Source organism: Pelecanus crispus, chromosome 12 (genome assembly GCF_030463565.1).
Source record: "Pelecanus crispus isolate bPelCri1 chromosome 12, bPelCri1.pri, whole genome shotgun sequence".
Lineage (NCBI taxonomy): Eukaryota > Metazoa > Chordata > Aves > Pelecaniformes > Pelecanidae > Pelecanus > Pelecanus crispus.
Genome location: NC_134654.1, coordinates 28,587,953 through 28,607,975, shown reverse-complemented (window position 1 = coordinate 28,607,975; position 20,023 = coordinate 28,587,953). Strand labels below are relative to the sequence as shown.

The 20,023-nt window shown below is 41.8% G+C and overlaps 1 protein-coding gene across 2 annotated transcripts in view; it reads left to right on the top strand.

The window, feature by feature from the left end:
• Positions 1-20,023, top strand: part of RPTOR (regulatory associated protein of MTOR complex 1) — a 160,350-nt gene that overhangs the window by 9,002 nt on the left and 131,325 nt on the right. For both annotated transcript variants that reach the window (XM_075719601.1, XM_075719600.1), the window contains exons 2-3: positions 5,798-5,900; positions 9,119-9,201. In XM_075719601.1, the coding sequence (XP_075575716.1) occupies positions 5,798-5,900; positions 9,119-9,201 (186 nt within the window). The remainder of the gene's footprint in view (positions 1-5,797; positions 5,901-9,118; positions 9,202-20,023) is intronic.

Sequence of the window (20,023 nt, the reverse complement as noted above, 5' to 3'; positions counted from 1 at the left end):
AGCGCCCGGGCAAAGCGTTGCCACTTGTCACCTCTTAGCTGGGAGCCTGAAATAGGAAGTTGCCAGAGAGTTCAGGATGCCCGTCTCCTCCCGTGGCTGATCTGCCGTGAATCCCGTCACCCCCACGAGAACCCCGCTCCAGTTCAGCATGTGGCTTGCTGCAAGAGGCCACCTTGCTGTGAGAAAGCTTGCGGGGTGTGGGTGCGATGCATAAAAGCTTGGGAAAGAGCAAACACGATTATCTGGGTGTTGCAGAATGATCTGTAACGGAAACTGCAAAGGGAGAACAATGTTTCGTGCTGCTGAATATTGCTGTTACTGCTCAGTGTTTAGAGAACTCCTTCTTGAAGTACTTAATGGCACATCTCCAAACCAGTTAACATTTTAGAGTTACTGGTGGAACACCTAGCTGGTTTTGCCTTTTGGTTGAGAGGCTTGCAGTAAGTCTGTGTAAATGTGTATAAAGAAAAATGTCCAAAAAAGGTCATCAGGAAGGGAATGAATTTGCCGAACAAGCAGGGCAGAATTGAGCCTGCTGGCCAGTGAGGATTCCCAAATGAGACAGATATGAGGATTTCTCAATCTGGAAATCTGTCCCAGTATTTGTATTTAATGCTGATAAGTTCACCATCAGCTCTGTAAAATAATGTAGCAGCATATATTTTATGTTTAATGCTGACTTAATCTTGTGTTTGTATTAACTCACAGAAGCAATTTTAACTTATTGGCGTAAAACCAGGCAGGTTATAACGGTTGAGAGTTCATCTGTGTAATGTTTAAACAGAATTTTTTTCAGCTTGAAAATTGCAGTGTAGAAATAAAATATTTATGGGTTTTAAAATGTCCATTCTGAAATGTTAGGTGAAGGTCTTACCGCAAAATGCAAAGTTTCTCATAAATTGATTGACTGACTTGTTCTTGGTATTACTTGAACTAGAAGATAAAACACTTATACGACTCTTTTCTTAGTTGCTAACCCCGTTCTTACTTAGCCTGTAACAGATCTTTAGCAACTGATGAAATGGGGTGTCTCAGTTACAGTCTGGACTGGAATGACTTTCAGGTATGCTACAACAGCATAAGCTGGGCTCCCTGTGATGATAAAACTTCAGGTTTTCAATCAAAACCATTCACATGAAGATAATGTAATGTTTTTTGGAGCTGAAAATAACTGCCGAAATCGCACTAATTTTGGTTTGAGATACCTACAGGTAATGTTACTCTTTCATCTGCAAATCTGTTTTGTCTCAAAATGAAGTAAGAGGTGAAGTAAAATATTTTACAAGTTCTGTGATTTTTAGTATAATATGCAAATTTTAATGTCAAATGCTTTAATAAGCATCTCTTCTTCTGAATCGACGCAGAACTACCTCTGTTCACTCCCATTTCTGATGGATTTAGGGTTTGAATTCAATACTGTTAACTTCTCAGGAAGAGCTTTTTGACCGAGTGGATTTTGCCAGTTAAGTATTGCAGGTTGTGACCCAGAGTTATTAAATCATTTTAAATTGCATGCAATGCAAAGTTGTGAATTATGTCCAATTTTTCTTTTTTTTTTTTTATAAACATACAAATTACACTGTACAGAGAAGAGTCCACAGTAAGAGCTTCTATGGTTTTGAACTTGAGCCGTTGCTGAGAGAGCATTTTGGGTATTGGTTTTCCTGGAAGCTTGCCAAATATTCTTATGCTTCATTTTTTTAATTCTAACAAAAATCCATTGAAATGTATTCTGGTGGATACATTCTTGAAACGTACAAAAGAAAATTTCCACTGTCTTAATGATAGACGAGAATGTCCTAGTACTTCTTGTATTAAGAAGCTTTAAATATGCTACGAAGTTTCTGGTAGCATGTTCCAAACCAGTTTAGAAATGTGAAGAGCATTATTCGGTTTCTTGGGCTCAGGTTTTCTTTTGATCTGTAATGATTCAACATCATAGATGGATGTTGAGTAGGAGTCAGAGGGGAGTATGAGAGAGCTGTAATTCTTACTGAAGATGTGCTCTTTATTAGCAGAACAAATAGTCATGAAGTATAATACTTTACGTCCTTTGCGGGGAGGTAGGCAGAGGGGAAATAACCCCATTTGTCTTTGGGATCAGTTGGGCTGTTACTTTTCATTACTGGTTTGCTCTCTGTTTTCAAGGAGAAATGCTTATTTAAAACGCAGAACTTGGGAATAGAAAATAAATATCATCCTGTTCAGCATAAGTCACAGATCAGACGTTATAGTAAAATATTGAAAAATAAGTCAGTATTAGACCACAAATGGGAAACAATAAATAAATGAGACAGAGAAGATTGTTTGGCAGGATACTTTCTCTTGAAAGAATGATTTGTGTGGTTTCACTTCTAATAAGTTATTTTGTTCTGTAGTTTTCTTTGTTTCCTTCTGGGTTTTTAGTGCCTGTTTGCCAGCGTGTGATTACTTCTAGGGGTGTTTGTGCTCTTTAACACGCTCAGCACCGTGTTCCTTCTGGGGCTGCATGACCTGGCGGTGGATGTAGCGTACTGAAAAAGTGTCCTTGTGTGCAGGTTAAGGCTCCGTCAGTGCGAGTAGTTCCGTAATGGTCAGATGTTTTGTGGTTGTGTGGGGGTTTTTTTTCTTTTTTTTTTTTCCTTCTCCCCGATAGTACTGCTGAGCCCTAATATTCTCAACAAATGTGCATCGTTGGTACATAACGCTTCTATGCTGCTTGAAATAGTAAAGGGTTACCTATTTAAGATCTTTTGTTAAATGTGATTAATTTCTTATCTCCGCCTAGTGCACAGGTGGGTCGAGCCAAGAGTCTCAACAGGAACTGTGTGCCTCTTACTGTTTTAACCATACTCAATGAGTTTTGGGAAAGGGAAGGCAGGAAAAGATGACACTAAATAACAATATTGAAAGGTGTTGCTTTCTAAAGGAAGTTCTTTCCTTATCTTTTGTTATCATCTCGAAAGGAACAGAAAGGTTTCAAATTGCATGTTGTAGTAAGTATTTATTGCAGTATTGAATTAACGTGATGTTTTCATTGGTGCAGTAGTCAATACTGTACATGAAATAGGTGAGCAGGAAGAAAGCCAGGTGCGCTTGCTGAGGAAAAATAAGGCACTGAAGTACTGGGTGCCAGACATCTGTTTTACTGGGTAGAAAGCATTTAAAAATCTGTCCCTTAGGTTTTAAGACTAAAGGGAACTATTTTCATCCATCGCCACTTATGTACAGCAGCCTGCATCGAGTATGAGCTGATCTGTTCACAGAGCCCAGTGATGGATGTCCTGGTAACTGAAGGTGCGTGGAGCTCCCAGGTCATCTCTGATCACCTTTAAAAATCAGGCATTTTTATAAAAATCCAGTTTTTTTTTTTTTACTGGATAAATTGAAAAATTAAAAATTTTGGAACTAGTCTTCCTTTTACCAGTGCTGGGTATTATTTTGTTACCTTGAAAATCATAGAATCATTTCGGTTGGAAAAGACCCTTAAGATGAGTCCAAGTGTTAACGCAGCACTGCCAGGTCCACCACTAAACCGTGTCCCGAAGCACCACATCCGCACGGCTTTTAAATACCCCCAGGGATGGGGACTCAGCCAGTTCCCGGGGCAGCCTGCTCCAATGCTTGACAGCCCTTTCCCTGAAGAAATTTTTCCCAATATCTAAGCTGAACCTCCCCTGGCGCGATTTGAGGCCGTATCCTCAACGTATCTCTTTCCTGAAAATAACTCCTAGTCTAGTGGCGCGCGATTCTCAAGCTGCGGAAGGAGCCTGGTGTCCTTTCGTGGGGGTCACGGAGTGGGACAGGGAGGTAAATCACTCAGTGCGTGGATGTTGAGGTAACTTTGTTCACAAGAAGCGCACCCAGTTAAAAAAATGTCGTGTGCGCCTGTTACATTTGTAAATAAGTTGGGGTTTTGTTGCAGCTGTTGTAGGGTGGTTGTTATTGTAGTCCTTGCTGTAGTGAACTACCAGTGAGACCTTTGCGCTGGGTTCTGGAAAACCAGGGCGGCGGTTGCCCTGTGTCCAGATAAAATTATTTTCTAAACAAAGCAAAAAATGAGAGGGAAGGGTAAGGTGTGTGCGAGCAATGTGGAAAGCGTCAACAGTTGCTGGCACAATTTATTTTTGAGGGTAGCGGTTTGGTGTTGGTAAGTGGAGGAATGGAGGGGAAGAGCGATGAAAGTGAAAGGTAAGAGAAGCGGATGGAAGGGGAGGAGGGTGGGAAAGGCTTCCAGGGGGGAGGAATGAATCGGGCTGGCTATCGGCGCAGGCTGCTCCCGTCAGGAGCCCCGGGCTGGCTGCAGGCGCCCGAGCCTTGGTGGTGTTGCCTCAGGGCTACCTGGCTGCGCTCGGCTTTGGGGGACCAGGCTGCGTCTCGCAGCTGATCCGCATTTTGCCAGCAGCTGTACTTTTACTGCGTATTGTTCTTAATTTTGATAAAGTACTCGGTGCATGTGCACTTAGGTCCACAGCTGAAGTTTAGCACTTCTCACCCGATCTGTGTGCACTCCTTCGGGAACCCTTGCGAGATGCCGGTGAGGGAATCCCCATCCAGACTCTTGTTTTCAGCTGTATTCTGGAACGTTCTGCTTCCTCCTTGTTAACTTAGGGGGATGAGTAACTCCTACATAATTGCAGGGTTTTGTTAGTGAGAACGTAGTTTGGGATGAAGCCATTAGCCAGATTTCTTGCTAATTTTTTTACTCCGAGTTCCCCATCGTAGACATGGGAGTGAGCGGACGCTGCAGAATTTCTGTCCTGGTGCGGAGCCTGTCCCCCCTTCTTGGTGTGAATAGTGTCTCTCTGCTCCAGTTTCTAGTCTCTTTATAAATTATACATTTGTGTGGCTTTAGCTTTTTCTGTAAGTGTGGGGTTTGGATTTTTTTTTTTGCTTTTTGCCTGCTGCTCTGAATTGTAATGAGCACCCTGGGGAAGCGGGGATGTGGGTGGCCTTGCTTCAGACAAGCAAGATTGTGCTGAACACTTGATGGAAGTACCGTGAGCCACGTTACCTCTTTTGTTTTCCTCCTTTGGTTTAAGTGTCGGGATGAGGGAGTTTAGAAAAGAGCATAAAGATGTAAACCAGTAATTTTCAAGCAATATTTTTAACTGGCCATAGTGCTTAGTCATTGCTTTAATGCAGCGTTTCGGTCACAGGAAAGGTATCAATAAGTTTGGATTTTATATGTTGGTGGTGCCCCTTGTGGCTACAGAAGCGTGTCCCGATGTCCCTGCTTCGGGGCTGATACCGAAGCAGCAGCGATAGGCGAGGCCGGGAAGGGGAGCCAAGCGACGATTTCTCCTCAAATAAGAATATCCAGGATAACTAACGTGAAGAAAGCAAAACAAAAAGGACTAAATGTTTTGTTATGGTTTGGTTGGTCACTTGGGTGTGTTTTCCCTCGTAATGCTTTTAGTTTTAATATTAGAGAGGACATGCTATATTCTGATATTGATCAGGGACCCTGAATAGCATATTCTCATGTTTTAATAATGTATTTCAGTTGGACAATGACTAATTTGAGTAGCAGAAGTCCAGTGATAACCATTTCCATGTTCTATAAAAGAAGAATGGGCTCTGGAAATAATAATAAAAATAGTAACATAAAATTAAGTACTGTTCTATTTTAAAAAAAATGAAAAATTTAATCGGTCGTGCCTTGCTTAAAGTAGTCCGTGTTAAAGAGCAGATAACAAAGGTTTGCTGAAACCCTTCAAAAGTTATAGTAGCGGTAAAATTTCAACGCAAGTGAAAACTGATTTTGTAGAAACAAAGTAGAAATGGTAAGTAAGCATTTTATTGTCTGTCTTTGCAGATGAAGACTGTTAGTGTTGCCTTAGTTTTGTGCCTAAATGTCGGTGTGGACCCTCCTGATGTGGTGAAAACAACTCCCTGTGCCCGTCTGGAGTGCTGGATTGGTAAGTCTTGAGAACTTCCAAGCTCCAGCTCACTGTGTTAGTCTTATAAATACTGAGTTATAGCATATATGGTAATCTCAAAGTTGTGCGTTTCCTGGACTTAAAACTAGGGTGAACAAAAGGAAATCTGGCATCTGCTTTTACTCTGTCTATTAAGTGTCCAGCAGTAACTGCTGCCGTAGGTCATCTCTCCTGCTTTATTCCAAAATGAGATAGCATGGAGGAAAAAAAGCTGTTAATTAGCTATTTAGTTTTCTTTTAATTGTTGTAGATTTATAAATATCTAAGGAAGTCTCTGAGCAGTAACAATTTTGGAGTGCTGTGATCTGCAAAGGCTTAAAATTGCCCTGCAACGTACAATAGAGAAATAAGTTTCTGTAAAATGCATGGACTTTACTGCATGTTGAGGTGACTGCTCTGGGGCTCCTTTAATTGGGATCGTGAATTCAGAAGACCTGGAATTATTCCCAAGGATGTCTTGCCAGCAGTTTCAACACATGAGCTTGCTACTTTGATGCAGTGTTGGACTAAATTCCTAGTTTTTTGTTAAGCAATGAAAAGTTCCCTAGGTTTTGGAGATCAAGTCTGATTATCAAGATGAGACAAATCTGAATTAGTATTAGAAGGAAATACCTTGTGTGAGAAAGCTTTCTAGGAGAGATTTGTTTTTTATCTAGGAATTGAAAATGTTCAGTCTTCAGCAAGTAACATGCAGAGCACTGTAATCCTAAACTCTGGGGCTCGTGATAAGCTGCAGAAGCAAATTAATCATTGCGCAAACTGAATTTCTTTAGAAACTTTCAGAACGTCTCGTTTCTAACCTTGCCTTACCTGCTTTATGAATCACAGCATCTCATTTTTTTTAACCTAAAAATGCCGATGACTTTAAAGCAGTTAAAAAGCTATGAGCATACCCCAACAAATACATCTATTCAGTGGAGAGACCAGCTCTCACTTCTCACTGATACATGAGTGGAGAGCAAAGAGAATGAGGAGCATTGCAGACTCATTGAAGTTATTAGTGATTATCATCAACAAAGAGAATTTTGAATGCAGTTTTTAAATTAAATTTTTAGTGTGTATATATAGACAAGTACTCATTTCCATTTCTCGCCAACTTGTAAATTTCTGAAAAAGGTATTGCAAAAATATCTGCTGTGTCTTCCTCTATGCAACAGTCTGGAGAGAAGCTGATGGTGTGTATTGTGGAAACATGATGTCTTTGCCAGATGTGCAAGAAAGCGTGGAAATAATTTTGGTGCAATTTGTGCTATTTACAGCTGGGCTGCGATCACCAGCTCGTGGACTCTGGCAACAAATGGCCATCGCAGTCTCGGAGCAAAGCTGGTTGCAGTTCTCACTGTACCTTCCAGGTGCACCCTTAGAACATCTGAAGCGTTTTGGTTTTCTCCAGAATTAAGCCTTAGCCGACGTCTGTGCTACCGTGTCGGCCTGGCACCGCTTAAGGCGCGGAGGGCTTCATGCCGTGGTTGTGCTGAAGGTGTCTTGGCTTGTCTGCAGGTCTTCGCTAGCCTCCTGCGTTCGCTCACCAAGCGGGGCTGAAAGCTCATGTAAGGACTGTGGTGGCGTGAGCTGTGCTTAGGAAAACAGTTTGTTTCCATTGTTTGGCTCTTGGAATGGCACCAGTGTACTTTATTTTTGTATAAAGGGTATTGTTAATAATGCCAATTACTCAGAAGGCGCTCCAGAGTCCACAAACTACATTCCTCTGCTGTCAAAGTACATGTGAAGTCTTTTTAATTCCTTTTTCTGAGGTTCAGTTTGGTCCTTTTGAAGGACTCAAAAAAAAAAAATCTGATGTGTTTATGCTATTTTTTCATCTCCTTTTTTTAATTTGAGCAGCAGCTAATGGCATATTAACTAACAAAAGCTGTTATGAGGCAGTGTGAATACTTTTGGGGGATTACGTTCAACATCTCAAGGGTATCTGCTCGAAACTCGCCTTAAATAGCAAGGGGGCTATTGCTGCAGTTCAGAGCAGCAAAGGCTGCTGCAGTCCACAGAGGTGTTTGTAAAAGGTATGGCAGCGAGTGCTGAAGCGGCAGGGTCCGCATCATTCCGTCCCGGAGACGTCTCCGGCGAGGCTTCTGGAACAACAGCTGCCGCGGAGCCAAAGGAAGTAGATGGGCTTCTTGAAGTCTGAGCAGGCAGTTTACTACCGCTTGTGTTTGTTTTGGAAAATGTAAATGGTAGACTCACATTGCCTTAAATCCTTCTGCAAAAGTATCCTGAAAGTTAAATAAGTTCCTAGCTTTTATTCATTTAAGAGAAATAACTCAAAAAATCCTGCTTTCATCCTACTTCATTATGTTTTGTTTCTAACAGTACAAGGTAGAATATTTATGAAGATTTTTAAAAAATAACTTCATTGATTTGGTTAAATGCTTTAAAAATAATTTATATTAAATTGCAAAATATTAGCTTCTAGTTTCTTTTGAAACTTAATAGTGTCAATTATATGGCCATGTTTTTTTGAATAAAACGCATAAGCTGAAATTGTATCGGTATGTATGGGTGGTGGTAATTATCTAGTGATAAAATTAACTTCTTAAAAATTATAAATGGCATATAATCTCTGAAACAGTAAGCAATGGAAGTAAATGAAGCAGGCTTTTGCATTCATCAAGAAAAAATGTTTATCATCAAATATCTAACCAATTTAAATTTTTGTCATTATTTACTATAGAAACCGTTTTTTCAGTGTTAAAAGAAACAAATGTTATGCCTCTCCCGTCTTTCAAAACAAAATTGTATTTATTACCTTAGCAAGAGAAATCTTTTTCCAAATTTGACTCTTTAATGGTTTCTAATTTGTACTTGAGTGAAGAATTTGGGGATAATTTCTGGGCATTGCACCCAAATAAATTCCATGGAGAATGTAATGTTTATGAACTTGAAACTGAATGCATGAAAGGGACCCGCATTAAAACATCATTTTAATGATCTTTCTTGCAAGCAGAACACTGGAGAGCGAAAGTACAGGGAGCTTTTTGGCTTCCTCCTTCTGCAAAGGGGGGTGGTGGTCATGCTTTGATGTAGACTTTGGTCTCCCAGGTTGTAGATCTGGATTTTACAGAAACATAATGTGGAGGAGCCAAAAGTTTAAATGCACATCGAATTGGAAATAATTTCTGCTTCTTGTCAAGCTGAGTGGTTCAGTTGTGGTCAAAAATACTCATTTGTATTGTGTTTCCTAGATCCTCTGTCAATGGGTCCTCAAAAAGCTCTGGAAACCATTGGTGCAAATTTACAGAAGCAGTATGAAAACTGGCAGCCAAGAGTAAGTATTCCTTGGGCTTCCCTTCTGCAGCCGTAGATGCGATACTCCTTCGCGCTAACATTCAGCATAGACTGCAAACCAAGATGAGTGTCTGTTTTGTGGCGTGGTGGTCTTGTGGCGTTTGTTGCTTCCTTCATCCTTCAGTGTGAATAAATTCTTGCAAGCTGTCAAACTTCTGTCTTTCTGGCTGATGCCCCTCTTGGCTAGCACTTTCTTTCATCTCGGCTATTTGTTTAAAGTACTGAGTTCTACAGTGATTTTCTTTTTTTTATTTATATTCCTTTGACTTTATTGTATTTTTGAGATGCTCTGAAGTTTTTCATTCTGAGTTTATAGTTTCTTCTGTTGTAAAAAATATGTTTGGCCTCGGCTGGTTCAAAGCTCTGTGTCCCAGCACTCACCAGTACTGTTTTTATCCTTTGGAACAAATGAATGTTGTACAGCTAGTAGCTGAGGAAGGTTTTTGGTTTTGTTGTAAAACATAATTTCAGAGCTTTGGTAACTGCTGATTCTTAAGTATAATGCTTGTATACATTTCTGAAATGGAATGTTTTGGGTAGTAGTAACACAAAGCAGGAGTCACAGAAACATGCAAGCAGCTGGCTGTTTATTTCCTGGTTTGTAACATCTCACTCCGCATTGGGGAAGTGTTTTGCTTCTGGGTATTTCAATGTCCATGGTTTCGTGTGTCTCAGTAAACAAGCTACAGAAAGATCTGAAGAATGAAATTTGAAGTCTGCAGTGTTTCCCAAACAGATACAAACGCCAAACATCTTCACTGTTAATGTTCCCTGGTATGTTCGTGTCCTTATCTGTATGCTCCAGGCAGTTTGGGTCAAAATACTCCTCTTCAAAGTACCTGGACTATTGACTACTAAATCATGAATTTATCATTATAAGCATGTAATGTGTAACCCAAAAAGAGATAGTAACGTCACTGAAAGAACCTACCTGTAGATTTGCCTTTTTTTTTTTTTTTCCTTATGATGTGGTGTGCATACTAACCCAATCTTCATTTTTTAAGGAGACATTTTTTCTTCTCTTCTTTTTAGATTGTCTTCAGTAATAATAATTACATGCATTTTTGTTAGCACCAGGACTATATTTTCTGTTTCTAACGTTGCTCACTACCTTATTTAATGCATAAATAATCCACTGAGTGTCTGTGCAATGTCTGTTGGTGTATAGTTTAAGAGTATGGTCTGCAGCTGGAGAAGTTACTGGCACTTTCCTGCCCTCTGTATAGGGCGACTGGTTGAGAAGGCCTTTGTGTTAGCAGCACCCTTAGGTATTTTCAGTCAGTCCTATTTAAACTGTGAGGGGTTACATTCATTTACTTGTTTCTTTATAATTTATAAAATCAATAAAGAGAGATTGCCACTGCTGATGTTTTGTTCGGGTCTGGAACCTGGAAGCTCTGAACGTCCCTGTTCCTACAGGGAGATGGAGAACTTGGGGCTTTGTTCTTTTTTCCTCCCAAGCCTTCTGTTCCTCCATGAAGGACTGATACCTTCAGGTAAAGCACAAATGGCTTTGAGATTATCTTTGCAGTAGTAAATAGAAACTTTTCTTTTGCCAGACACTGCTGAGAATATTTTTCACCGAAAAAAGGGTTGTTGGCACGTGTGTTGTTAAAAGCTGCCGGTGAAAGAGTTTGTTGTATGCATTCCAAGTCCCTCCTCTACTTTCTAATTCAAACTTGACGGAAATAATATTATATTCAGAGCAATTTGAATGTAAATACAGTTCGTGCCGGTTCTTTACCTCTTGCCTTTGTGTGATGCTTCCCTGCTCCCTTATTCAGGGTTGACTGACTAGAACCGAGTTTACCATTCAGTAAGAGCTGAATGTATTGCCTGAAGGAGACTTACTGGTTTTAGTGGTGAAATGTTTACATTACTAAAGCTGTGGATAATTGTCTGTGGGTCACTGTCTAAAGTGTTTTGTAAGTATATTTATATAAGAAGGACTTGTCTTGAAGTACATATTTAAGACAAGAGACTTTGCTTTTGCGTTCATCTTGGTACATTGACAGGGTTTTTTAATCTCTCTCTAGCAGCCTGAGAATTTGGCAGAAAATTCAAATAGTGTCTGAAATCAAACAGGAGAGTAAAACATCTTGATGCAAAGGTGAAAGCAACCCTTTTTCTCTGCTCTTTAATAACAGAGTCCGTATTACAGAGGAGTGAGGGACAGGCGTCTGGAAGCAGCAGGTACCCTGTGTGGGCCGACCTCACGCTGCCCTGTGGAGTTTGCACAAAACATGAGGCAATTACTGAGCTCAGATGTTTGTGTGCAAGGTGCCTGGTTCTTAACAGTAAATCACAGCCCTTTGAAACATTGCAAAGCTAAACACGTACCGTTTTATTGCACTCTACAGGGCTCTTGAGTTTTCTGCAGTAATAAAGAGAAGTTGATGTGCCATCTGCAATAAAACAATAGGAACATTATTGAATTTCCTAGACCCTTCATAGAAATACTAATACATCTAGTTTTGTCTATTTCTCAGTGTTTTGGAATGGTTGAAGAATTGATGGGAGGAAGACAATTTGGGGAAAACTAGGCAGTCTGAAAAAAAGACCAAATCATTAAAATCTTCTGAAAATCGCCGACATTACCGGGCTGTCGGCGTCAGTCCTTGTGCTAGGAAATGCCTGTCGTCCCTATCTTACTGTGAATGCACAAATGGGGCTAACTACTGGTGAATGGATCACGTCAGTAATAAAGGCTGCGTGAAAAGTCCTGTGACATCACTACCAGTGCACTCCTTGTCTGCTTATAATTTGTAGGATGCTGTTCAAATACGTGCCTGGTTTTGTTACATACAAATACTTAGGTGAAAAAGCCTTAAAAGGGGTAAGCATGAAAATGCTTTGTCTCTGGGAGCTCCCAGGCTGCACAGCTGATGCATATTTCCTTCCAGGTCTTATTGAGCCCCTTTCTAAATAATTTATCAGCTTGCCATTGCTTGAAGTGTTTCTTCTGATTAAATTTAAGACTTTGCTTTATTGTTGTGTAGCTACATAAATTTGTGTGCTGCGGGAGTAAAAAACACTTCAGCTGTTGTTTCATCTGCAAAATACTGCAGTTAAACAATATTCAGTCGCTTCATTGCAATTCTCAAATGAAAATTTTACTGGGGGAAGAGGGTAGGAGATGACAAAGCTGTAGGCTTTATCTGTCTTGATAAAGAATTTTCTGAACAAGTAAGAGCTCTTGCAATTCAGTGCAAGGATAATTTAGGTGCTAGTGAAAAAGTGGACAGAAAAAAAAGACAGCTCTTCTCTAATATTACCGTGGGTCATGGGTTTTGAGTTTCGCTGGGCATGGAAGGGGTTAAACCTGATGGTAATCTGGAAAGCAGGCTCAATTACAGGGGATAAAAGGGGCTGCTTAAGCAGCTGAGAATGAAAGGAGGAAAAGGTAGTGAAAGTTAAGAGCACAGGACCCCCTAATGCCCAGCCTGATTGCAGGGGGGACCTTCCCTGTGACTGCTCCCTGGTGTTTGGGGGAATCTGCAGCCTCATGCACTGGGGAGCGGCTGGTGGGGCTGGGCAGGACTGGGGCTTGCTGCGCACAGGACCTGGGTCAAAGAGCTCAGAACACCCTGAAAAGGAGAGCCTTTAGCTGAGGCGTCACGTTGTACCGCTTTAATTGCCCAAAATAAAATACTTTGAATTTCTGTTGGAGATTCTTCACGTGCTCTGTATTTAAAATATTTAGATAAGGAATTGATCACACTGAAATGGTATTTCTCTGCTTCTGATCTTCATTTATTACCCTCTGCAGAATACTGCCTGTGTTAGGTGCAACACTGTAGTAAGTGGCCAGCGAGAGCACTCTTGGCTTGTGCTGGCAGTAAGTAGCAAATATTTTCCCTGTTGTTTGGATGCAAATTTAGTTTTCTTGGCAGCATTGCATGTTGTGCCATTCAAAAGGCAGGAACTTTCCTTAGTTTAAAAGTCAACAGACTTTGTTTGAAACCAGGAAGAATAGACTGCAAATTCTGAGTGCTGCTGCAGTGAGATGGTTTATGGAGATGCAGTAGCTAGTGAGGATTTTTATGAGCAGAAGTTACTGTTACTTAAGTCCCAGTTTACACCCATTTATCAGCAGAGCCTGGGACTTGGGTTCTTTGCTGTAACTTTCTGCAGAGCTGGAGCAGAGGGATCAGCGGAGACGATGAAGGTGTTACGGGACTTCCTACTGCTCCTCTGCACAGCACGCTGTGCCTTTTCTTGCGGACTGGTTTCGGAGAGCATGCTTTTCTGTATCCTCTTGGCTGGAGTTCTCTGAACTGGGCTACAGTGCTTAAAAAGCACCAGTTACCCGTGAAATGATCGTTGTGTGCAGTATTGTACAGAATGCTACGACATGAGGTCGATCTGTGGTAGCTGGCTTCATTCTTAGAAGGGTGCCAGACTTTTTCTTCCCCCGCCTTTCCCGTAATGGACATCTCCTTCCTTGGCTGCTAGCCTTCCCTGGACAGTAAAGATTCCTTCGTTTCCATTGCTGTACATACGCCTTTGAGAATGGGGCTGTGTAGCCAAAGGCAGAACTGCAGGTTGAATGATGCACAGTTTACATAATTCAGGATCTGGTACGAAGTAGTCTGGAGCATATGCTTATTAAATTTGCATGAAATTATAGATTTTTTTTTTTTCTTTTTGTTGGCTACGGCTTTTGACCAGTTTCTTCCTTTAACTCTAAACTGACTGGAAAATTCACAGGACTTTTTCTTCCTTTCTCTCATCTTGCTCAGTAATTTTGTTGCTTCTGTTGCTATTTCTACCAGTCCAAATGAATCCCAATGGCACTCCTATACCAGGTGCTTTTTGCAATGCTGTTCTTTATTCTCTGATGGAAACTTTCCCAGTCCTGCCACTGGAAGGTCAAAAACCGCTGTTCATAACTCTTCCTGAGTAGAGGTGAGGTTAAGAAAGCTGTCTCAGACACTTACATTCCTCCGTTGCTCATGAAGTGCATTCTTAACACCGGTGGAGTGGGACCTTGTCTCAGTGAAAATTAATGTTTTAAGTTTTTTAAGATCTTCCTTTTCCTGAGAGTTTGTGCCATGTGGCGGTCTTTCCACAGCTAGCTGTGAGACCACCACTGCAAACCAGATGTTTGTATCTCCTTTGGGTGTGCTTTGGTAAGGCTTCCTTTTTTTTTTTTCTTTCTTTCTTTTTTTTTTTTTTTAAATTGTACTCTTGCAGCACACAGGAGCCCTGGTCATGGAGGAGGGTTTGCTTGGGCCAGGTGCTGTACAGATGAAATGGAAACCACTGCTCTGCAGCTCGCAGCCTGAAATAAGACTGATGTGAACTGCAAACAAATGGGAGAGTACAAAGAGACAGTAAAATAGCAGCAGTCAATGGGATGGGTCTTAGCATAACAGAAGCCTGACTCTGAGCGTGCTGGTGGATGTTACAGCATGGTACAATATCGAAATAAGCAGCAAGTGGTTATAGGGGAGTTTTGAAGGTGCGGTCACCAGGTGGAAGAGAACGTACTGAGGGAAATAGGTTTGGAACAGACCAGGGTATAGGGTTGTAGGTAAACTTGGTTTGCATGTGAGATTACTGCAAGTGGTAAGGTTTGGAAGGTGCAAAGAAGAGGAGCAATGGCAGAGCTGGAGGAGAGGATGAAGGTAATTACAAACAGCACGTTCTTCGAGCTGAAGCAATACGTAATTGGCACGTTCGAGATCCATCAAAGAATCTTGACAGCCTTGCTGCCAAGCGAAGCCGAGGACTGGAGTGGAAATGTTATCCTTTTAAGCTGGACTGTTACAGAAAATAAAGCTTTAGTTATGGTACACAGGAATTGGGGACCACGGATGGGTTACAAGGAAAGGAAAGTTGGGTTCTCTGCTGTGTTTAAGGTAGACTTTGGTCTGATGTCTTATTTTGATGTGTACGGAGGTTTCGGGGGGGGGGAGAGAGCTCCAGAGACCCCTGTAGCAGTTTGAGTATTTGTTGTCCATTGAAGCCAGCTGCAGTGGCACAATGTTCAAGTGACCGTGTCTTTAAACAACCATCTCGCCGCTGAAGGGAGCGGGCGTTGGGCCCAGGTCCTCGAGAGATTTCAGATGAGCCAGTGAAGGTGCAGAGGCGCGAAGCACTCTGAGCTGTTCTGAGATCCTGCAAAACTGTTTTAGTGGGATCTTGCTTTTGTACAGAGACCTTTACTTCAAGATGAAGGTCAATTCTTCTATGGAATTTGGGATTTTTTTACATCCTCTGGTAAGTAACTTAATGGAGTGTGAGGTTTGTGCCTCCCCGTAAGATTTAACCGCAGCAAGGTCTGTAATTTGTCATCTGTGCAACGTCTGTTTCCCCTTTCTCCCTCCTGCCCTTTCAGGCCAGCAGCTCTAGGGCTTCTGTACCTCCCCTCGCCATAACCAACACCAGCAAAGCCAAAGGGCTTTAAACATTATATCCCAAAGAATTTTTTTCCCCTCCCACTTGCCTAAATAAAACAAAGTCAATTACAGTATTGATTTTTCTAATTCAAGTGCTACATTGTTGTCTCCCTTTTTCTCTTCTCCACTTGGTCCTTTTTTGCTAAGGTAGTCATCCTCACTATTTTGATTCTCTAATGGAATTAGTTGTGAGTATTTCATTATAGCTCCACCTGAACGGACATCACTGGAGTGAAGGAGAACTGTGAGCTATGAAGGGGGATGAAAATCCCAGATAAGGGAAGGACTAGAGAGGTCTAGAAGGCAAGATTAAATAAACTTTTAGACAGCCTTTAGGAAGGGTGCTTGAAAGCAAATACTGATATTTGAGAATGCCTGCATCTGTAGCATCCATAGCCACCGAGGATGGTGTTAATGGCGGTGTGGACACTGTCACACAGCAATTTTGCTTCTGTTCCTTACGCAGTTTTCTTCACGCTCCGTTACTTACATTAGTGTCACTTATTAAGAGACAGGCAGTAACATAACTGAACTCATTAGTCTGGCAGATCTAGGCATGTTTTAGGTCTTTCCAGCCCGTTTAATTTACATGGTTGTGCCCATTTTTTTTACTCGGTTCAAAGAGGTGACATAATCAAGGAGGAGCGACTGCAGCAATCTTTTATTGAAGTGGGCCCAAGGGAACTGAGAAACTTGGTACCAATCCCAAACAGGCATGCCTGTTCCTTTTATGTATGGCATTAACAGAAATGTTAGTTAACCTATGGCTATAGTCTGTCTTTTCCCAAGTTCTTCATGCCAGGTTGAGACTCTCAGCAGTATGTATGTCCCATTGTGCTTAACTATGCAGGTTTTTAAATAGAGGTTGTCCCGTCCCCCGCCCCCCCCCCAATCCAGTGTCATATGGCGTGTGATGCCTCTTGCAGCTCGCATCCACCAGCGAGTGACGGTCTCTGAGGAGACATCTCATACAATTCGGATAGATTGTACTTTTTGTGGCAAGCCTTCAAGGAAACAGTGATGCTTTTCTGATCAAACGGGGCTGCTTCCTTCTCTCTTCTAGTCTGCTTCCCAACAGTTTGCTCTTAATTTCAAAGGAAGTACAGCCAAGACACTTGAAACGGATAATTTAAAGCCTCTACCTTTTTGTGCATGTTTTCTGTTGTTGATGCTGTTGTTTCCCTCATTAGATATCTCTGGGCTTTGATAGGGTTTCTGAGGTTTCATTGCTTGCGTTGCTTCCTTCTGCCTAATTAATTGGTAAATTGCCTGCTGCACATCAAAGGTTGAGCATTTCCTAAAGAGTAACTAGTTAAGCATGAAAACTAATTGAACACATGACCTAATTATTGGTCTCTCTGTGAGTCATACTTTTCCTTTATTTCTGCAGGGTTTTTCTTTTAAAACAACAGCAAATACTAATTGCTCCTACAAAAGAAATACCGTAGAATTCCAAAGGGGAAAATGCAAAATGGAAAAACTTGTACTTGGTCTCCCTACTCTGCAGATGTAGGAACATGTAAAAAAAAAATGAAGGGGGGGGAGGGAAGAGATTGTGACCTTGTTTAACAAAACCAGGTTTTCCTAAGAGGACTATGTTTGTTGTTTTTTATTTCCCAACAGCCTCTTGAATTTGGCAGCTATTTCAGGCTCTGCAAAATTTTGCTGTGTCAATCCTTTGCTGTCCTGTTAAAGATCAACTGTCTTCAGCATAAACCAGCATTTTTTTTCCAGGGAAAAAAAAAAAAAAGTCTGTCATAGAAGAGGGGTCAACAAGTATAATTGCCAAACCCAGTTATTCACGTTCTCATTCTATCTGAAAACTTGTCGTGGTACCATTCTGAGTTTGAGTGTTAGCCATGTGCTGCTTTCACAAAACGTCCCTCTAGGAGAACCGGTAGTTTAGCCAAAAAAGCCCAAATTGTAAGCACGGTAAATGATGAAAGCCGCTCTTTTATGTCTTGTGAATACGGAGAAAATTAGGGCAAATTAGGCAGTATCTGACTTGTAGTTTTCCTTTTGGTAGCTCTCCGAGAGTGCTCTGCACCCCAGCCGTCCGCTCGTCCATGGCATAGCGAGGCAGGGGAGAACACAAGCCCAGGGTCTCGGTTTAAACCATCAACAAAGATGCTCTGCGTTGAAGCTACTCTCTTTTGTGCTGAAAAATCTGAACTGGGCCACCTATTTTCTTCTGCATTCGGGGCACTAAGCATCGGGAGGAAGTCATGATGAATGGCGGAGGAGATTTTAGCATCTTAAACCACTGCATAGGTTCCCTGGAGTTTTGTAGCCTGAATTGTAGCGGTGTATCTGTAGGCACTGCTGATGTGACTGCCTTCGCATGGGAGTAGCTGTACCACCTGTACATAAAAAATCTCCTATAGCAATGATAACTAAAGGATTTGGGAGTAAGAAGTGGAAAGCTCCCTACTGCATTTCTGGGGCTCAGTCTAGGTAGAATGCATGTTTTAATTCTTTTGATAGTGAGGAAAAAAGAAATGTGATAACTCTTTAACACTGCTAAAAATAAAGTGGAAACTGCGAAATTGCAGCAGTAATGTGCTTAATACTGATTTCTCTGAGAGTCTCGTGGAAAAATGAGGCACAAAAAGGAAAAAATAGTTACAGGCATGAACTGATGTGAAGAAGCGTGTTCAGAAGCTGTAAAGACAAGGAAGTGGCATTAAGCTGTTTTGTGAACTGAACTGTTCATGCATTGCAGATCAGCAGTGATCTGGCATTCTGGAACTAAGTCAACAAACTTGCAAAATCAGTTTAGTGGGCAAATCCTCTGGGTCTTGCCATCTTGCCGAGAGCCTCGAATGCTGCAGGCAGGAGTGACCTTGAATGAAGGAGATGGGGCAAAGGCGAAGCTATTGCCGAAGTCTAGAAAGATAAGTTTGAACCACAATGAAAAGGACATTTAACTTGTAAGCAAACAACATTTCTTCCCATTTTATTAGAAAAGCGATGCAGTAATGTGAGTGCGTAGGTTAGCCTGTCTCTCTGAAGAGTGGCAGTCGTCAGAATCCCTAAGCTGCTGGGGCAGTTGCTGGCCGGTGGTGCCCGCCTTGGCTGTGCTCTCTGGGAAGCAGACCCGCGTGCTGCAGGACAGCGGCTCCAGAACGCCCCACCACTGCTTCTGTGCACTGAAACGGCTCCCCTTGAAAATGCGAAGAGCGACCCGGTAGAATCTCCCAGACTCGGCAAAGCCTGCGTGGCAAGGAGGCTGCGGAGGGCGTAAGGCCACCAAGAGCCAGATTCTTATTTTACCTGCCGCCTTCCCCTCCCTTGCACGCTTCGTCATTGTGGAAGCAACAGGGCCCCCGTGCCAAGGTGGAACTTCCCACACTGCCTCTGAAATGCTTTTCCTTTGCTTTATCACCCAGCATCTGAACTCCTATTAATTTTGCAGTCCTCTATTGGAATGCAGTTGTTCAGTGACTGTGCTTTCTCTTGCTTTGCTTTCTGTAGTCTTCAGACAATAAGATCCATTCATGCTTTTTATACTTCCTCTCTGTTTTGGTTTGTATTTTGTCATCAAAATGAGACCAGAGTTGGCAGACAAACAAGACTTTTGTATTCTAGGGTATTTTCATCTGACCACTGTACTACTCTTAATGTCAGTTTGTCCTAAGATGTGAAGAAAGACCTGATATTAGAAAGGCTTCTTGAAAGAGATAAGCAGCTCTGCCTGCTCAAATCTGATTAACGTTTTTCTGTAATTACCACCCAGCCTCTGTGTGACCTATTTAAAAATACCTTGTCTTTGTGTTCCACGGAGAGTAGTGAATCACTGGCGCTCTGAGACGGGGAGGAGCCTTCTGCAGAGCCGCTTGCGTCCCCGGTGCTCCTTACCTGGTGAACACCACTAGCTGTGCACCGGACAAGGCTTCAGCCCTTGCAAACCTGGACATGCAGGTGATATTGCATTAGGCAACTGAAGCTTCTTTCTGGGTAGACATCAGAGTTTTGTGCAAAACTTAGAGCATTGACAAAGAAAACTACATTTTTATTTACATTCCCGCTCATCTCTAAGGCAGAATGAGAAAAGCCTGAAATACTTCGGTTTCAACTCCTTTAATATGGATCTTAACACAGCATAAACCTCTGAACGAATGTTTTTCCTTCTCCTGACTCATTAAGCTGTTTGTTAATCTGAATGTCGCTTCATTAAACAATTGCTTTGCAATCAGAGGAAAACTTGAAATTCCTAATTGTTTAGTACTGAGAAGATTAACTTCCTGTCCTAGCATGAGTACAGGATAGCAGTACCTCCTGTTGAGGACGATGCGCTCTGCGCAGAGCATAAAGACCGCCAGTTTGAGGATTCGCTCGCGCACCAGGTTGTGCTCCTGCAGCCTAAACTGGGCTCCGAGTAATACCTAAGTTTATATT